This window comes from Coenobita brevimanus, chromosome 93 (assembly GCF_032717465.1).
Source record: "Coenobita brevimanus isolate Jiangsu-jjx chromosome 93, ASM3271746v2, whole genome shotgun sequence".
Classification (NCBI taxonomy): Eukaryota; Metazoa; Arthropoda; class Malacostraca; order Decapoda; family Coenobitidae; genus Coenobita; species Coenobita brevimanus.
In genome coordinates this window covers 43438594-43456216 of record NC_137046.1, presented here as the reverse complement: position 1 = coordinate 43456216, position 17623 = coordinate 43438594, and the positions used below count along the sequence as shown (strand labels likewise).

At 42.8% G+C, this 17623-nt stretch overlaps 1 protein-coding gene across 1 annotated transcript in view; it reads left to right on the top strand.

Annotated features, from left to right (window-relative positions):
- LOC145412583 (uncharacterized) overlaps positions 1–17623 on the top strand; it is a 449765-nt gene that overhangs the window by 24261 nt on the left and 407881 nt on the right. Inside the window, exon 4 of the mRNA XM_080282490.1 lies at positions 7389–7579. Within this exon, the coding sequence (XP_080138616.1) occupies positions 7389–7579 (191 nt within the window). The remainder of the gene's footprint in view (positions 1–7388; positions 7580–17623) is intronic.

Below are 17623 nucleotides of genomic sequence, written 5' to 3'. Positions count from 1 at the left end.
TAGTCTCATCATCACTGTCCCCATCCTAACTCTATCCTTCATCCACACAGTGGAGGATACAGCAACGGCGTAACAGATTTGTGCACTTTGTCTCTATTCCCTCACACGTAAAGGTACTAGAAAACATTAAAATTTCTCTGAGAGTTTTCTCTGCGGCAATATAATCCTCTATATCTTCCAGCGGGCCTCGACCGCAAGGACTGATGGGTGAGGAAATCTTTTACTGTAACATCCTTGTCTTGAACTCCTTGATACCGTAGCCATAGTCTCCTCTTATAAGTCTCGAGGGGACCAGCAAGTCTACTGCTGTTTGCAGTCCTCTGTACTCCATTGGGGTAGGGGTATCAACGAAAGGGGAACATGGAAAACAATGTAGATCTAATAATACATTTATTATGCTCATTACACGCTGTTATTCTACGTTGTAATATTTAATTAACTCCTTCAGCCCAGGAACGTCTGGCATAGTCTTGCTACATCAGGATGATTTTTCTTTTTCTGGTTAGGAGAGATTTCAAACTCGAGGGGTTAGATTTTGACTTCAACAATTCCCTTAATACAAGAGATCTTTCCCAAGTTAAACCAAATGGAGGGAAGACGGCAAAAATAAGCTAACATAAGAAGTTTTCATGGTGAAGGGGCCAATATCGACACAATTTGCACAAACACGAAAAAAAATTACATTCCGTTTGCCAACGAAATAACAGGATGCCTCCCAAAACCACGAGAATACGGCTCTTGGATTCCTGTGAGAAACAGCAGCTGAGAACCTAGCTAAGAAAACATGGAAAAGGGGGGGGGGGGAGGAAGGAGGGGACGCGAGAAAGGACTCGACAAATACAGGATGGATGGAACAAAAAATAGAAGGCAGGAATGAATGAATAAATGGATGAAGGACAAATGCAAAGTTCTGGAAGAAACGAATTATGCAATGAAGCAAGGAAGGAGGGAGGAATGAGGAGAGGAAGGACGAGGTGCAGAGGGAAGGAATGAAGAATGGAAAGAAGGAAAGACAAAGTGTTTGAGGGAAGAAAGGAAAGACGAAATATGACTAGGAAGAATGCAAAGAAAGAAAGGTTTAGGAAGGAGGAAAGGGCGGAATGAAAGACGAAGAACAGGAAGGAAGAAGAAGGAGCGGAACTTAGGAAGAATGGGAGATAGAAAAAGCAATACAGAAAAAAGAATGAACGAATACATTTAAGACAGACAGAAAGCCAATACTGAAGGGAATTAAATAATGCAGAAATGAAAGAAAGAATGAGTGAAGGAAAAGGGTGAAGGAAGCATGGAATGACAGGTAAAAGGAAGAATAAAATTACATAAAGGACGGAAGGAAAGAATGAAGATATAAGTTTCATGAAGTGAGGAAGGATAGATAGAAAATGAAATGACAGCTCAGTTGGGAAGTATGCAAGAAAGGGGGAGACAGCTGGAATAGGTTTGACAGTGGATGAAACGTACATGTGTGTGTGTGTGTGTGTGTGTGTGTGTGTGTGTGTGTGTGTGTGTGTGTGTGTGTGTGTGTGTGTGTGTGTGTGTGTGTGTGTGTGTGTGTGTGTGTGTGTGTGTGTGTGTGTGTGTGTGTGTGTGTGTGTGTGTGTGAGAGAGAGAGAGAGAGAGAGAGAGAGAGAGTTAAGGAAAAATAAAAAGATGAGGGAAGTGGCAAAGTAAGAGGGAAGTGGCAACGTAAACAGAAAACAGTAGTTGAGGAAAATGGAGATGAGGAGAGGAAATGATATAAAGATACTGAAAGACAAAAAACGTGAGTTGAAGGAGAAAAAGAGAATGGCAAAGGAAAAGAAACAAACAAACAAAACAGATAAATTTAAGAGTGGCAAGCGTATCAGAAAGTGGAGAAATGGAGAGAAAACTGGAGAAGAAAGGAGGAAACTTGAAGGGAGAAAATGGAAAAGGAGAGAGAGAAGTTCGATGAAACCTGAGATGAAGGAGAAAAGGAGGAAGATATATGAGATGGAAGGAGGAGAATCTGAATATATAAATGGAATGAAGAGGAGGAGCAAAAATACGAAAAGCTGAGAGAGAGAGAGAGAGAGAGAGAGAGAGAGAGAGAGAGAGAGAGAGAGAGAGAGAGAGAGAGAGAGAGCATAAACAAGTTAAGCGCACTCAGAGAGCGTATACCTCCGCCAACACCTATACCAGAAAACTCAGATCACCGCCAAACTTTATTCAACTCTGCTTTCGCCAATGACCAATAGGCTACGTCAGCAAAATATCACTGAAATCCATCTGTAACTATTTTGAGTTATCTTGTGGGAAAAAAAAGTTCTGACCCGGGCCTCGAACTCAGATCACCCCCAAAATTTTATAAACTCTTCCTGGGCCCAAGACCCACATATTCACAACCCTTCACAGAAATCCATCAGTAACTTTCTGAGATAGCTTGTGGACAAACAGAGACAAACAGGGGCGAATACATAATCTCGTCCTACTTCGCTGGCGGTGGTAATAAAATAAATTTGGTATGTCAGTCAAGAAAAAAAAGCGAGAAAGCAAGAAAGAGTGTGAGGAAAATGAAATAACCTAGCGAGTGTGAAAAAATGAAGTGAGAAAGATAAAAATAAGACACGCACACAAAAAACGAGACGAGATAAAATAAGTCTGAACCTCTTACCAAACTCTATAACACCCTCCTCATGATCTTTGCGTCTTTTCCTAAATTCGTCTTTTTATTTGGCTTATGGAAATTCAGAATGTATCAGGAATCCAATGAACGACAGGGAGGAGGAGGAGGAGGAAAAGAAATAGGAAAAGGAAAATTAAATCGAGAGCAAGGGTGTGGAAGTATGTGAGGGAGGAGGAAGAGGAAATGGAGATTTTTTTTTTTTTTTTATGCAAAGGAATTTCCTAAGGCTATAAGCAAAGCTATGGGCCTAGATGATGATGATGATGATGAGGAGGAGGAGGAAGATGAAGGGGAGGAGAAGGAGGGGGAGGAGGAGGAGGAGAAAGAAGAGGAAGAGAAGTGTTCAATCGAGAGCTAAGGTGCAGGAGTACTGTATAATAACGGAGGTCGGTGTGTCGTGGAAAGGAGAGAGGAATCCATTGTCCATCTAGCAGCCTACCAAACTTGGATTCCAGGGAGGCACAACGTAATGGCATAACATTCACTCCAAATTTATACGATGATCCTTGAAGTTCTTCGTTCATTTCTTCAGTTCGATGGTGTATTCTTTATTTCAGTCATACTACATCTGGACTATTTTGTTTAGATCAGGAAAGACCACGAACTACAGGGGTTGGACTGTAGCCTTCATCATCCCCCTGACTATGAGAGGTGCTTCACAGTTTGAATTAAAGCACCTGGAGGCAGCAAGAATAAAAAAATACGTCCTCGAGTTGAAGTAGTTAACAAAACAGATCGAGGTGAAAACATACCTCCCCACTTCTTTCGGTGGCCTAAGTACTTTTTACAGCTCTGATAAAATGGAATTAAATCATGGTAACTGGATAATGCGTTAATAGTATCAAATGAGGTTCCATTAGTCCTTTGTTGCTACGGACTCACCCAGGTATTTCATTCAGGATAAACACAGGCCACTTCAGTCAGCAGAGGGTTTAGTGCACGATATATTGGGCAAACACAAATGGTCTACGTAACTATTTAGCCGGTATAAATGAACTAAAGTACTGAATTTTGACAAAAACGAGGCGATTTTTAAAACGAGGAATATCAATGCAAACAAAGGTTAAATGAACATTGTAGAACTCTGTAGCTGTTTTTGGACGCAACAGATGCTATTTCTGGCCAACACGATTTTATACACATCAGCGAAATCCTTGCAACAAAATGCTTAACCCGCCGAATTTGGTGACGTACATTTTTTTTTCTGAGCCTGGGGAAATAAAATGTAATGGAAAGGTTATGCATAGCTTCATTTACTCTCTCACTACAACAGGTCTTCTCTAAACTTATAACATCATTTGGAAGCAGGAAATTGAAGTTACAAAAGGAGGACCTAGGAGTGGAGTTAATGATTTCAGTCATGGATGAAAAGTGCAAAGAGAGAGAGAGAGAGAGATGAGGTAATATGTATGAAAGGTGGAACCAAATGAGGCACAGGAAGAACGTGGCAAAGATGAAGAGATAAAGTCAATGAAAACAGAGGAGGGATGATGATGATGATGATGATGAGATGACGACGACGACGACGATGATGATGATGATGATGATACACCGAAAATTAAATCAAGAAAATTTCAGTAAGAGGCAGAAGTTAGGAAGCGAGAGTAACTTTTGTACTAGAAGAGAAAGGGAATATTAAAGTGGCCTCTTCCGGTAGACGAGGAAAGGAGACAGGCGCTAAAGAAGTTTGTTTTAGTTAGGAGAGTGAGGAGACTGCAGAAGTGGCATACTCACTCACTCTCCCTCTCTCTCTCAATAATTTTTTTTTCCCTCGTTTTATCAGCTGTCTAGCTTCTTCCAGTTAACCCCCACTGTGCACCTCCCAGCTGAGCTGAGTTTTCATTTATTTTTTCCATCCCTCCTTCTTTCTTTCGTTAAGTTTATCGCTTCCTCCCAAGCTTCATTACATCTTTCCTTCTATACTCCTTCCTTAATTTTATTCTTCTTTCATTTATACATATAATTATTCTCTTCATCACTGATTGTTCTTTCTGTCTGCCTGTTAGTCAGCCTTTCTCTTCTCTTTCCTTCCACTCTTTCTTCCTTCCCTCTTTCCTTCCTTTTCATTCATTCATTACATTCATTTTTGGGTTTATTTTTATTTTACTCCTTTGCTCTTTCAGTCCTTGAAATCTGTCATTCCTATGCCCCTTCTTCTCCTCCTGCCTCCAGTTTTCCTTCCCCTTCCCCTCCGTGTATTCCTTTCTTCTTTCTTCCTTCCCTCCTTCCTACAGTTTGTCTGTCTTGCCTTCCTTCCCTCCTTCCTCAATTTCAATTTTTCCTTACATAAAGTCTTCCTTCTTTCTTTTCTATACTTCGCCTTCCTTACATTCTTCCTCCTTTATTTCCTTCCTTTTCCTCTTCTTACACTTCTTTCCTTTCTTCCTTCCTTCCTTCTTACATTTCGTCTTTCCTCCCTTGCTTTCTTTCTTTTTTTCCAACATTTCGTCTTTCCTTCTTTTCTTTCTTCCCTTACCCTTTTTTTTCATTCCTTCCTTTCTTCCTTCCTCCTGCACTTCTGCTTTCCTTCCCTCCTCTTTCCTCGCGTAAACAGACTGCAAGCGGGATGAGGCAGATATACCCATTATTAACTCCTTTAATACGCGAGGCCTTTGATACGTTGAATAAAATCGCCTGGAAGCGGCAAGAACAAATGTTACAAGGGCAAAAGTAATAGACAGCTCCGGGCCCATCAGGGCTGCAATATGGGGCTTCGCTAAAGTCTACTGGAGTGAGGTACTTTACAGCTTAAAAGAAATATAGGGAATGGCATGACATACAGGGCGCTCCAAGTTTCCGAATTAAAAAAAAAAAAAAAAAAAAAAGACGCCACAGGATTCAGTGGGTCGTTTCATTGTCCATTCCCCCCCCCCTACTCCTGTTTATTCCAGGTGTACTTGGAGCCGGACGGACGTTTAACTTCTTCAGCCCTGCGTCGTATTTTTTTTTCTTTTTTTTTTTAGCTTACTCTCGCAGATACAAGACGTCTTTGTTCAGCTTAGTAGATCCCCGTAAGAATGATGGGGAAAGCTATTTCTCCAGTTCGGTAACTCGATGGTAAGTTTATCAGAAATTTGTATAAAATCGTCAAGGGATAACAAGAATGAAACACGAGAGGCGTCTTCTTTGTGAAAAGTTCACTAGAAGTCATACAGAATATCACAGTATTCTCCCCGCTCTTTCACTAGATATTGGATTAATAGAAAAGGACCAGGAAAAATAGGAATTTGCATTATTAACTTTCCTCTCAATATTATCCTTTCTCCACCCGTCGATTCCTGGTGTATTTAGTGATGGAAAAAAGACAGGAATCGCAAGTTTTCCTTTGACTCTGCTATTTTCCACCCGCCTATTCCAGCTGCATTCAGTGATGGGACAGTAACTGAGAATATTCCAGTAATCAAGGCCCCAACTCCCTTTCCCTCTACCATCCGTCTATTCCACGTGTGTTTAGCGACGGAGAACAGACAGGGAAAATTCAGTCCCTCATTATCCACTCTCCCATCCGCCTATTCCAGGTCTATACAACGATGAAAAAGATAAAGAAAATCCTGGTCTCCCCTCTCAGCACCCATTCCCCATTTGTCTATTCTGTGCTTATGGACGGGGCCTGCTAAAGAGAATATCACAATAGTCTCCTCTCTCGCTAGACAATGAAAAAAGAGAAGTTATATGAAAAAATTTTGTGCTTCCCATCTCATTATCCATTTTTTTCTCTCACCCATCCGCTGACTTCATGACATCATCAGAGGTAGAAAAAAGATGGGGAATATTCAAGAACCCCCCGCCCCCCCTCTCGATGCACTTCCTCATCTATCTATTCCAGGGGCTTAATGTGATAAAACAAAATCAAGACAAAAAGGAAAAAAGTGAAAGGCGACAAAATAAATGGAAAATTCAAGTTCCTCCTCATACTAAATACCCCTCAATCCGTCTATTCCAGGTGTGTTTATAGTGATGAATGGGACTTAAGAAGACAAAGAGAATATTACAATAGCCTCCCCCTCTCACCAGACAAAGGCAGAGAAGAAAGAGTTTAACCCTTTGAATCCAGTGATGTGTTTTTCATTTTATTCTTCTTGTATTCTGACGATTATATTCAGGCGAGGGATATATATTTGGCAGTGAGAGGTTCAATAAAGACATTCTAGCTCTCTCTCACTAATTCCCTCTATGAAATAACGTAATCGTCAGGAGATAATAAGAATAAAATAAAGGTGATGTGCTCGCGCTGACGGGGTTAAAGAGAAAGGGAAGATTAAAGTTCTCCTACCTCACTCTCCATGTTCCTCTCTCATTATCAACTCTCCTTTCACTAACCATCCTCCACCAGTCTATTTTAGGTGCATCTGGTGATAAAGAAAAGACAGAAATTTCAAGACCCCCTTCTGCCTATTTGCTTTCCCTCTCCGTTTGTTTTAGGTGTAATTTACAGCAGAAAAGAGATGGGAAAATGCATGAACTCCCTCTCTGTATCCACTTCCGCATCCTTCTATTCCTTTAGTTTATAGTGATGGAGGAGGGACAAGAAAGATGAAAATATTCTTCTCACTATCCATTTCCTTCTCACTACCCACTTTCCATGTCTACAGTATTCCCTTCTAAGTGTATTAATTTAGAGACGGAAATGAGAAAGTTCCCCTCACTCTGTCCTCCGCATCCTATCCCTCTGAACGAATGAAAAGACAGAGAAAATTCAAGTCTCTCCCATCTCGCTATCCACTTTCCTCCTCGTCTCCTGCAGGTGTACTTGGTGATGGACGGGACCTTCGGAGCGCCCCGGACATCTGGCTGGACGGGGATTGTGGGGGATCTCCTGGACGGCTCGGCGGACCTATCCTTCGCCCCCCTTTCCGTCACTGCGCAGAGGGCCAAGCACCTCGACTTCTCTGACCCTTACTTCTTCTCCTCCATCTCCAAGCTCTCATCCACCAAGTAAGTGAGAGAAGATAGATAGCCATAGATAGATGGACAGATAGACAGACAGGCAGACAGACAAATTAACAGAAAGACATAAAGGCATAGATAGACAGAGTTGTTTTTTTTTACTTTTTTAAAAGAAAATTTGAGATGTGATAGCCTTCGCCGATATTCAGATAAATTGCTGCCTTAATATGAATATTCCTACACCCATATGCTTTTCACCACCTCCATTGTAACCGTTCGCATCTCTGCGTCTCCCAGGACTGACACTGTGGGGTATTTCTTAACGTTAAACAAAGGGGAACTCTAAAGTTTCAATAATGAGCATCGCGACCATAAACCAGTAAACGCAGAGCGGCACCCTTTGTACCTTCCCAGCAAAATCCCTTGTGCAGCAACCTCCACTCTCTGGAAGGCTAACAGCTTCAATAAGGTCAAGTCCATTTTATTTTGCCGTGGTTAAAACCCCTTGAATATATTCTGCGCAATCTAGACTCCAGTGCCTGCATAGACAACCTAGAACAGTTGCCAACAACCCTTCTTATACGATACTGTCTTTTATATTCTCATCTGTTAATGCCAACTGATTTTACTTAAAATGTGCGAGACCTTTGTGACTGGAAAAGTGGGATACGAGTAACCGCCTTTCCTTTAACTTCATCCTGAGAGCAATTGAATTCATGAAAATGATGGTATTCATTCTTTTCCTTCTCAGACACTTCGTTCTACCCTCAACCCAAATGCCTTCCAAACGTGAGTGATGGACGCTCAGGCTTCACTGCCTCCAATATCCTGAGGTCATATAAAGGAGGCTCGTTAGTCAGTGTTAAAAGACATTTCTTGGATCATTTTACCATCGCTTCGACAGCTCTGATGGTAACTGATTATTACCCAAACTTTTTATTACTTTTGTACAAATGACAGTATTGAGTATTACGGATTAAAATCTCATTAAGATTAGGAATGACCTTTCAAGGTGAAGGACTTAACCTCTTACGATGAGGTCCATTTTATTAATGCCCAGTCCAGAGTCTTATTCAGCTGAACGGGCGAGACTGTTTGAATTGGAAGGATTAACTACTACCTTCATTAATCCCCTCAGTACGTGACAGCTCTTTTAAGATAAACAGCAGCATCTGGAAGAAGCAGGAATAAAAAAAAAATCGTTCTGAAGGTGCATAAATGTCTAGTAGATCTTCTTCACCGCCAACTTCATTCTCCGGCAAATGCGAAGTTTACAGTAGTGGAAATTTTTTTATGACGTCCCCTCTTCCTTCCCATTTACCAACATTATCATTTTTACTGGAATCCTTTATAACCCATTCAGGACGATGACGTCTTTATTTGGATTGCTCTTGTAACCTTCAAGCAGTTTCATTCAGCTTATGGGCGAACTTTTGTAGTGAAGAGCTCAAGTAATGTCCCTCCTACGCTGAGTGAAAGTCTCTAGAGGTTGCAAGCATAAAGATGTCATCGCACCGAATTGGTTAAAAATAGTTGTGTGTAGCCCTTATAGTTGTTTGTAATACGAGTAAAGTTGGCTGGTGGTACCGTAGCAAAAATATTTAAAAATAATTCACTGAATTGGAACGCTCGTCCTGCCTCTTCCTTTTCTTTCACGGAGTTTCCCGCGTTCGTTTTCCCATTACCCGGATTTTGACGACCCTGACGCCCCCTCCCTCCTCCCCGCCTTCCCCCTTCCCCAGCCTCTTTCCCTTCTACCCCCCTCCCCCCTTGTCCAATGTCCCTCCTCACAGTGAGCGGAAAGCCCTGCGCGTCTTCCACTTGCATTTAGCCGGTCGGAGAAGCCCAGGAGCTTTAATTTTCTGGGTTTGAAAGGATCCATGGCACATATTCCGTTAATATTTCGCTTGCATATTTCTCCTTGGTTTTCCTCAGTTTGGTATTATTTTCTAAAGCCACCATCCACTCACTTGATGTAGTGCTGCCTACTACTTCCTTAGCCTTTATCATTCTTTTTCTGTGCCTGCCCTCCTCTCTTCCTATTTCTCCCATCTTTCCTGTCACTTCTTATTGCTTTTCTTTCCTTTATAGGTGGCTTTACATTGAGTGACAAGCCAAATGGTTTCCTGTAAGCCAAGAAACCATTTACAACGCTGGATGGTAATCATATAACCAAGCCATACGTGCTCCCTACGTGTCAACAAGTGGGTTGGTGGCAATAACTCAAAGTCAAATGGTCACCCCTTACGGGATTATGGCGTCTGGCAATAGACAGATAGATGTAACCTACAACATAAATAACGCATACGGGAGTATACCAAGGACTGTTCAAATGTTAAAAAGGTACTTACAAACACGGAATTAAAAACAGCTTATTATGGATACACAACATTTTTGCCCCAACTTTCGACCCCATGATATTCCTCGTCGGACCTACACCGCTGCATTCTCACAATAATCACATTTTCAGTCTGTGGTAGGTGGGGGCGCTCACCATCCACTCACTCGATGTAGTGATGCTCTCGGGTGTCTGCCCTTTCCTCTCCTCCATCCTTCTTTCCTTCCATCCTCTTCTGTCTTTCTTTCCTTCAGTCTTTCTTCGTCCTTCTGCCTACGGGTGACTTTACACTCCCTCTTCCGTCTTTCTTTCCTTCATTCTCTCCTCATCCTTCTGCCTGTGGGTGACTCTACACTGAGTGACAGGCCAAATGGTTTCCTGTACACCAGGAAACCATTTACTACGCTGGGTGGTAACCAGATAACCAAATTATGGCGCCTGGTGGTTTAGTGAGTAATTATTATGCTCCTGTCGGATTGAGCCTGTGAAGGTTTATATCCAAGGGATGGTTGGGGTTTATTGCTCACGTAATGCCACTCAGGGATGAGTGAGGCTGGTCACTCTCATTTTAAATGTCAGGACCAACTGCCTAGCCCCGGGCTCCTACGCTCCTCATGGGGCAACGTAGGATTGGATGATGGATGGATGGATAAAAGTCTTCCCCGCACGACAATATCAGCGTGGTATAAAGAAAAATAAACGTGTTAGGGAGATATACTGGGGAGCCTGCTGAGTCCACCAGAATACGACCCCATGCAACTTGTCTGCTCTCGGCTTCCCCCAGGTTTGGTCAGAGGGAGGCTCTAGCTTTTCTATCATCAATACATTTACGGTGTTAAAAAAGTCTTCGTGCAGTAGGAAATGGACGGAGCGGCAATGTGAAGTGTGTGCGATGTGTGGCAGTGTAAAGTTTATGAGGTGAGGCAGTATGAGAAGTGACAGTCTGAGGTGTGGCAGTTGAGATGTGTGCATGTGAAGTGTTACAGTGTGAGATGTTGTAGTGAAAAGAAAGTATGATGTGTTGCTGTGTGAGCTGTACGATGAGTGGCAATGTGAAGTGTTAGATGTGTACGAGGTGTGGAGTGTGAGGTGTGTGATATGAGTGGCAGTGTGAGGTGTCTGCGAGGTGTGGCAGTGTGAGAAGTATGTGAGAAGTGGCAGCGTGAGATGTGTGCGAGACATGGCAGTGTGAGATGTGTGCGAGGTTTGGCAGTGTGAAGTATGTGCGAGGCGTGGCAGTGTGAAAAGTGGCAAAGTCGAGGATGTAGTGTGTGTGTGTGTGTGTGTGTGCCTGCGAGGTGTGGCAGTGTGAGAAGTATGTGAGAAGTGGCAGCGTGAGATGTGTGCGAGACATGGCAGTGTGAGATGTGTGCGAGGTTTGGCAGTGTGAAGTATGTGCGAGGCGTGGCAGTGTGAAAAGTGGCAAAGTCGAGGATGTAGTGTGTGTGTGTGTGTGTGTGTGTGTGTGTGTGTGTGTGTGTGTGTGTGTGTGTGTGTGTGTGTGTGTGTGTGTGTGTGTGTGTGTGTGTGTGTGTGTGTGTGTGTGTGTGTGTGTGTGTGTGTGTGTGTGTGTGTGTGTGTGTGTGTGTGTGTGTGTGTGTGTGTGTGTGTGTGTGTGTGTGTGTGTGTGTGTGTGTGTGTGTGTGTGTGTGTGTGTGTGTGTGTGTGTGTGTGTGTGTGTGTGTGTGTGTGTGTGTGTGTGTGTGTGTGTGTGTGTGTGTGTGTGTGTGTGTGTGTGTGTGTGTGTGTGTGTGTGTGTGTGTGTGTGTGTGTGTGTGTGTGTGTGTGTGTGTGTGTGTGTGTGTGTGTGTGTGTGTGTGTGTGTGTGTGTGTGTGTGTGTGTGTGTGTGTGTGTGTGTGTGTGTGTGTGTGTGTGTGTGTGTGTGTGTGTGTGTGTGTGTGTGTGTGTGTGTGTGTGTGTGTGTGTGTGTGTGTGTGTGTGTGTGTGTGTGTGTGTGTGTGTGTGTGTGTGTGTGTGTGTGTGTGTGTGTGTGTGTGTGTGTGTGTGTGTGTGTGTGTGTGTGTGTGTGTGTGTGTGTGTGTGTGTGTGTGTGTGTGTGTGTGTGTGTGTGTGTGTCGAAATGGGGCAATGTGTACTGTGCGTGAAGGGTGGCCGACAGTGTAAAGTGTGACAGCGTATTACGATGCAGTATTATTTCCCTAACACAATCTATGGTAAGGGTCACTTAAAATACCTGGCTACTTATTCATTAGGAATGTTTATATATATGTTACAATACCGGTATATATTTTACAGGATTTTAAAGTTAATTATTGAAATTTTGTGCGGGAAGGAAAAGAAGGAAACGAAGGGAAAAAAAAAAAAAAAAAAGAGAACTAACGGTTCTTGAAACCTGTGGGGTAAAAACTATATAGTTAAAACAGAGCACAAGGATGCCATTCATGGAACACCAGTAACTGTTAGAAGCATTCAACCTGCATCCCAGACAACAAACTGCAGCCAGGAACAATACGGAGCTGAGAGACTATTCCATCATCACACGCTTCGGAAACGATCTTCAAAAACTGGAGGCTTGTGCAGCCCTTCGCGTTTTCACTTTTAATAATACTGTCCTGACAAAAAGCTAATACTGAAGTGAGTGGATTGAATGATCAACTTGCAAGGAATCACGTAAGACCAGATAATATCACTCCAGTGCGAACAAAAGTGCCTAGCAATGACTGAGTCGCCGGCATATTGCGCTCTTCAATTATCACTTAACTTTTTCTCTCTGCCTTTTAATATACTAATGGAGGCACACGTGGAAGTCGGACCCTGAAAAAAAAAAAAAAAAAAAAGAGATAAAAACCTGCCACCCACATAATCTTTCTGCGAACCATTATTTTTCCTTTTTCCAAACGTCCGCAAAAATAATAATAGTCACCAGTCTTCCCAAAGACTCAGTGATTATGATGATGATGATGATGATGATGATGACGATCATCATCATCATCATCACCATCAACACCCTCATATCTGCCCTTCAGATGGGTTTGATCCTTAAAAAAGAAAAAAAAAAAATGAAGTGCACATGACAGGAAAACTCTTAGAGTACCCGGCCAAATGGGCCCCACCTCCGTTTACTCACTATTTGAACCCTTTCGTGGTCAGGACAAGTCAAGTGCTCAGTTCGTGCCAACGTTAAGCCATGTTATAAGGCTGGGAGTGTCAGTATTGTCACTCTGAACCCTCTCTGGGCAGTAACAACTCTAGTGTTTTATTCAGCTAATGTAAGGCAGTTTTACCTATGGAAAAGGAGCATCGGAGGAGCGTGAAAAAGCAATTAAAGCAATGATCAAAGGTAACCGCCAGTTCTATATTATTCTCGTGAGCGTAGGGGACCGGGGCTTGGGTATCGTAGACTAATACCACTTCAGAACGTCATCGTTCTGCAGTGGCATTTGCTCTTCTTAAAAGTTCATTACGAAAGGCGGCCCCTACGCTGAATATAATCGCCCGAAGGAAATAATAATATTACATTTAAAAGACGCCACCGTACTGAAAGGTATGAAAAAAAATTATAGTAAAAATATATGTAGTATATAACATCAGTATTGTCAACCGCGAGGCAATATAGGTACTGGTATTATCACTACTGCCAATCGAGTGATACTGTGAAAAGTCTCCCTAAGCTGATTTAAATCGCGAAGAAGTAACATTAATAAAGTGTAAAAAAGGCCATCATACATGAGGCGGTTTTAAAATATTACATAAAATGGGATGCCATGTTCTGAAGAGGTGTAAAAAAAAAAAAGCAATAAATGCCGTAAAAATAAACGAGGTGCCATCAATATTGTCAATCGTGAATCGAATTTTCAACAAACCACCCAAGGAGAAGGCTTCAAAAGGAAAGTCGGGGAGCTTTAGGGAACGCCTACCCCTCCCCTTTCCCTCTCTCTTCTCTCCCTCGTACCTCCTCCTCCCCCTTCTCCTGTCCCTCCCTCACCCCTTCTCGTCTCCCTTTCATCTCTCTTTACCTCTCCCCTCTTTCTCCTCTTCCGTCTCCCTTCTCTCCCGTCCCCCTTCTCCCTTCCCCCCTTTCGCTTCCTCCTTTCCCCTCCCCTAACCCCAGAAATGTGTTTTCAGAGGACGATAAGGGGATTTTCTTCCTTTCGAGGGGTGTGTTTTCAGAAGCAGTGGGTTGTGCGAGATAAATGAGGGGAAAAAGGAGAGGGAAGAGAGGGAGGGAGGGAAGAGAGGGAGGGAGGGAAGAGAGGGAGGGAGGGAGAGAAGGCAGCGGAAGGGAGAGAGAGCGCAGTGGGGAAGAGAGGGCAGTGGGAGGGAGAGAAAGGGCAATGGGTGGGAGAGAGGGCGGTTGGAGGGAGAAAGGAGAGGGTTGGTTGGAAATGGAAGGGATGGGAAATGTAAATGAAGGGGATAGGACGGGAGAGAAGAAGGAAGAAGAGAAGATGAAGGGGGGAGGAAAATACAGGGGAGAAGAGAAGGAAGAGAGAAACGTACGAGGAAAATATAGGTGGGAGAAGGAGGAAAAGAAGGTCGGAGAGGGGAAGGAGTAGTAGATGGGGGGGTAGGTAGGAGGAATGGAAAAGGATGGGACGGTGAGAGGGGCCTGGGAACGGAGAGGTGAAGAGAGGGGAGAGAAGAATACAAGGAGGGCGGAGAGGGATGGCAGGAAGGGGGAGGGGAGGGGAGAAGGAAGAAAGGTGAGGGGGAAGAGAGGCGGGAGGGAGCAGACAGGAAGCGCTTGCAATTAGGGAGGAAGAAAACACCCAGGGGTTCGCCTCGATCAGGAAAAGTCAGCTCCACTGCACTCTCATTCACCACCAGTTTTACCCTCAGAGTCTAGCTCATTTTTAGCCTTGGTCTCTGATATTATGTGGCTCAGGACTCTGGGCAAAATTTTGCACTGCCTTCTTCTTTGGCTGGTAGGATTTTTTTTTTTCCTGGGGAATATGACAGTGCAGCAAAAGCGTTAATTAAGACTCATCATCGCGCTGACTACAAGAACATTTACCTTGACTAACAATATTTCACCTAGTTGTGGCTTCCATCAAAGGAAAGTGTTGTCCAGTTTTGGCCTGGATGAAGCAGCTATTTACCTTCAAAGCAACGAACGGGCTACGTAAAATATTTTTACCCTTTGCATCCCGTGACGAGTATCTAGTTTATTTCTGCTACTGATTAGTGTTTGTCTATAGATAAAGAAGTGGCTTGTGGTAGTAGAGGGGCTAATGCAGGCCTATCCCTGCATGTTGATTAGTATCCTTATTAGTGAATAAAACTGCCTGGAACCAGCAATAATACAATGAAAACGACGTTACCAGGGATATATACATACTAGTTGCTATAGTTTATTTTAAAAAAACGCCAAAATGAAATATCCTGATGCGTTCATGACAGAGGAAGGCCTAATGTAGTAAATTTTAGACCTACAACTTGTCAAAATTTCCACCATCCAAGAAACAGAAATTGATAAGTATATATATTTATCAAATGACTTCAGCTATAAAAAAATTCCTAAAATTGTCAATAACGGTGAAGAAAACTGTAAATGCGCACAGAATGGGTATGCCTTATCCAAGAGACATGCAACCGCATAGCAATAGCCAAATGACTAATTTTTACCAGTCCAAATACCTTTTATCATCTCTGACTAAACAAAATAGTTAAAAACCAGTTAATCTCTTTCGGGTCAAGGAGAGTCTGAGGTGTGGGAATAGAAGGAGCCGAGGCTGGGCTACTGCGGCTATTTACGGTCAACAGATCACACAGCGTCCCTGACAGTGTCATACGCGGTACAAGAACCTCTCGCCACCCCTAGAATTCAAATGGCGCCGCGTATACGTACGGCCGCCTTTTACCTAGGGCCATATAGGCCTATACCAGTGACTCCAAACAGCATCAGGCATTAACCCAAACCAACCCTGCCAACACGACCCAATACCCAAAAATGTTTATTATTATTATTATTATTATTATTATTATTATTATTATTAGATGATGGGTGGGTGGAATTATTATTATTATTACTATTATTATTATTACTATTATTATTATTATTATTATTATTATTATTATTATTATTATCAGTATTATTATTATTATTTTTTTTATTATAATTAATGTATCTGTGAAGTTTATAGATCTGGAAAGAGCATATGACATGGAAACACATAAGAATAATGTCAGGCTTTGCGTATGTCTGGTGTAAATGGTAAGCATTTGATAGACAAACAGATGGACAAATATAGATAGAGACGGGGTTATGAGAAACGAAAAACACGAGTAATGGAGAGAGGGATGGCGTTGGTAATGAATGGGGAAGGATGGAGTATCTCAAATCTAGTGTATGTAGATGATGCAGTGTTGCTTGCAAATAGTGGACAAGTGCTTGATAGACTGAAGCAGAGTTTTGTATATGTCTGTGAGCGCCGTGTCCTGAAAGTAAATGTGGATAAGAGTCAAGAGATGGTCGAAGAGAGAGAAGGTGGCTTTCTATTGGATGCGACAGTGAATGGAGAAAGGGATGAATTAAGTGAGAGAGCTTAAGTGCCTGGGTGCAGTGACAGAAAACAGTGGCGAATGTGCAAAAGAAATGAAAAGTACAGCGACAAAGGGCAGGAAAGTGGCTGGTGGTATGAAGGCCTTAAGAAGCAGATGTCTCAGAGTGGCGGCTGTGAGAGGCTTGCATGAAGGAGTTTTAGTGCTTACCCTAATATACGAAGGTGAGACAATGGTGTGGTGTGAAAATGAATAATCAGAGTAAAAGAAGATGAGATGGTACGGTTGAGGAACATGTGTGTGGCATGGGAGTGGATAGGATGAGGAATAATGGAATTCACAAAAGTTGCGGAGTCAGGAAGTCTGTGGACACCCGAGCTAAAGAGAGCGTGCTGAAATGGTAAGGACATGCGTAGAGAATGGGTGTGAATAGAGTGGTTAAACGGTATACCTGAGCAAGTTTAAAAGTGGGAGGAAAGATGGTAAGCCAAGAAAGTGGATAGCTACGGTAAATGAGTGTGTGATGCAATGGTATGGAAGCTTTTGATGCTAAGGAACTGACAAGATAACGAGGAGTTGGCTGGATGAATTTTGTGCGGATGAGTTTATGACCAGAGTTTGGCACCTCTTTTTAACTTGATAATCGTTGGACTGACTGTCGGATAGGCAAGTGTGAAGCTACGTGAGGAAATTAATGTGACCTAACAGGTAGAGTCAGGATTCCAGAGTGTGGCTCATTCTATTGCGCAAACTTTGGTTTGTGCCTCATTCTATCAGGGTCTTGCTGGCTCTGTGAACCCTACGTCTTCCCACCCTATGGTAAAAAAAAGGAAGTCTGGATGATGACTATTATCGTTATTATTGTTATTTTTATTATTTGCACTTTCCTGATGCAGGCTCCTTATATGTGACACAGCTGTATCCTGTGGGTTTCGAGAGAAAACGGCCCCAGTTGAAAATGGCCTTCACCAAAACGGCCCCACTTAAACCAAAACGGCCCCACCCTACGAGCTCTCCTTGTATTTGTATTTTGTGCATACTACAGTGTTGCCATTTAAACCAAAATCTAACCTAACCTAACCTAATAATAGCAGATCATATCTGTGAGATCAAATTGGCCCTGTGGTCTGAACTTGTCAGCGAGGGGACATATATATGAAAATCTGCTATAGAAGAGTTGTAAATTTAGGTCATAGGGAGGGGCCTTTTTGGTCATAGGGTGGGACCGTTTTGGTTTGAGTGGGGCCCGTTTTGGTGAGGGCCGTTTTCAACTGGGGCCGTTTTCTCCTGC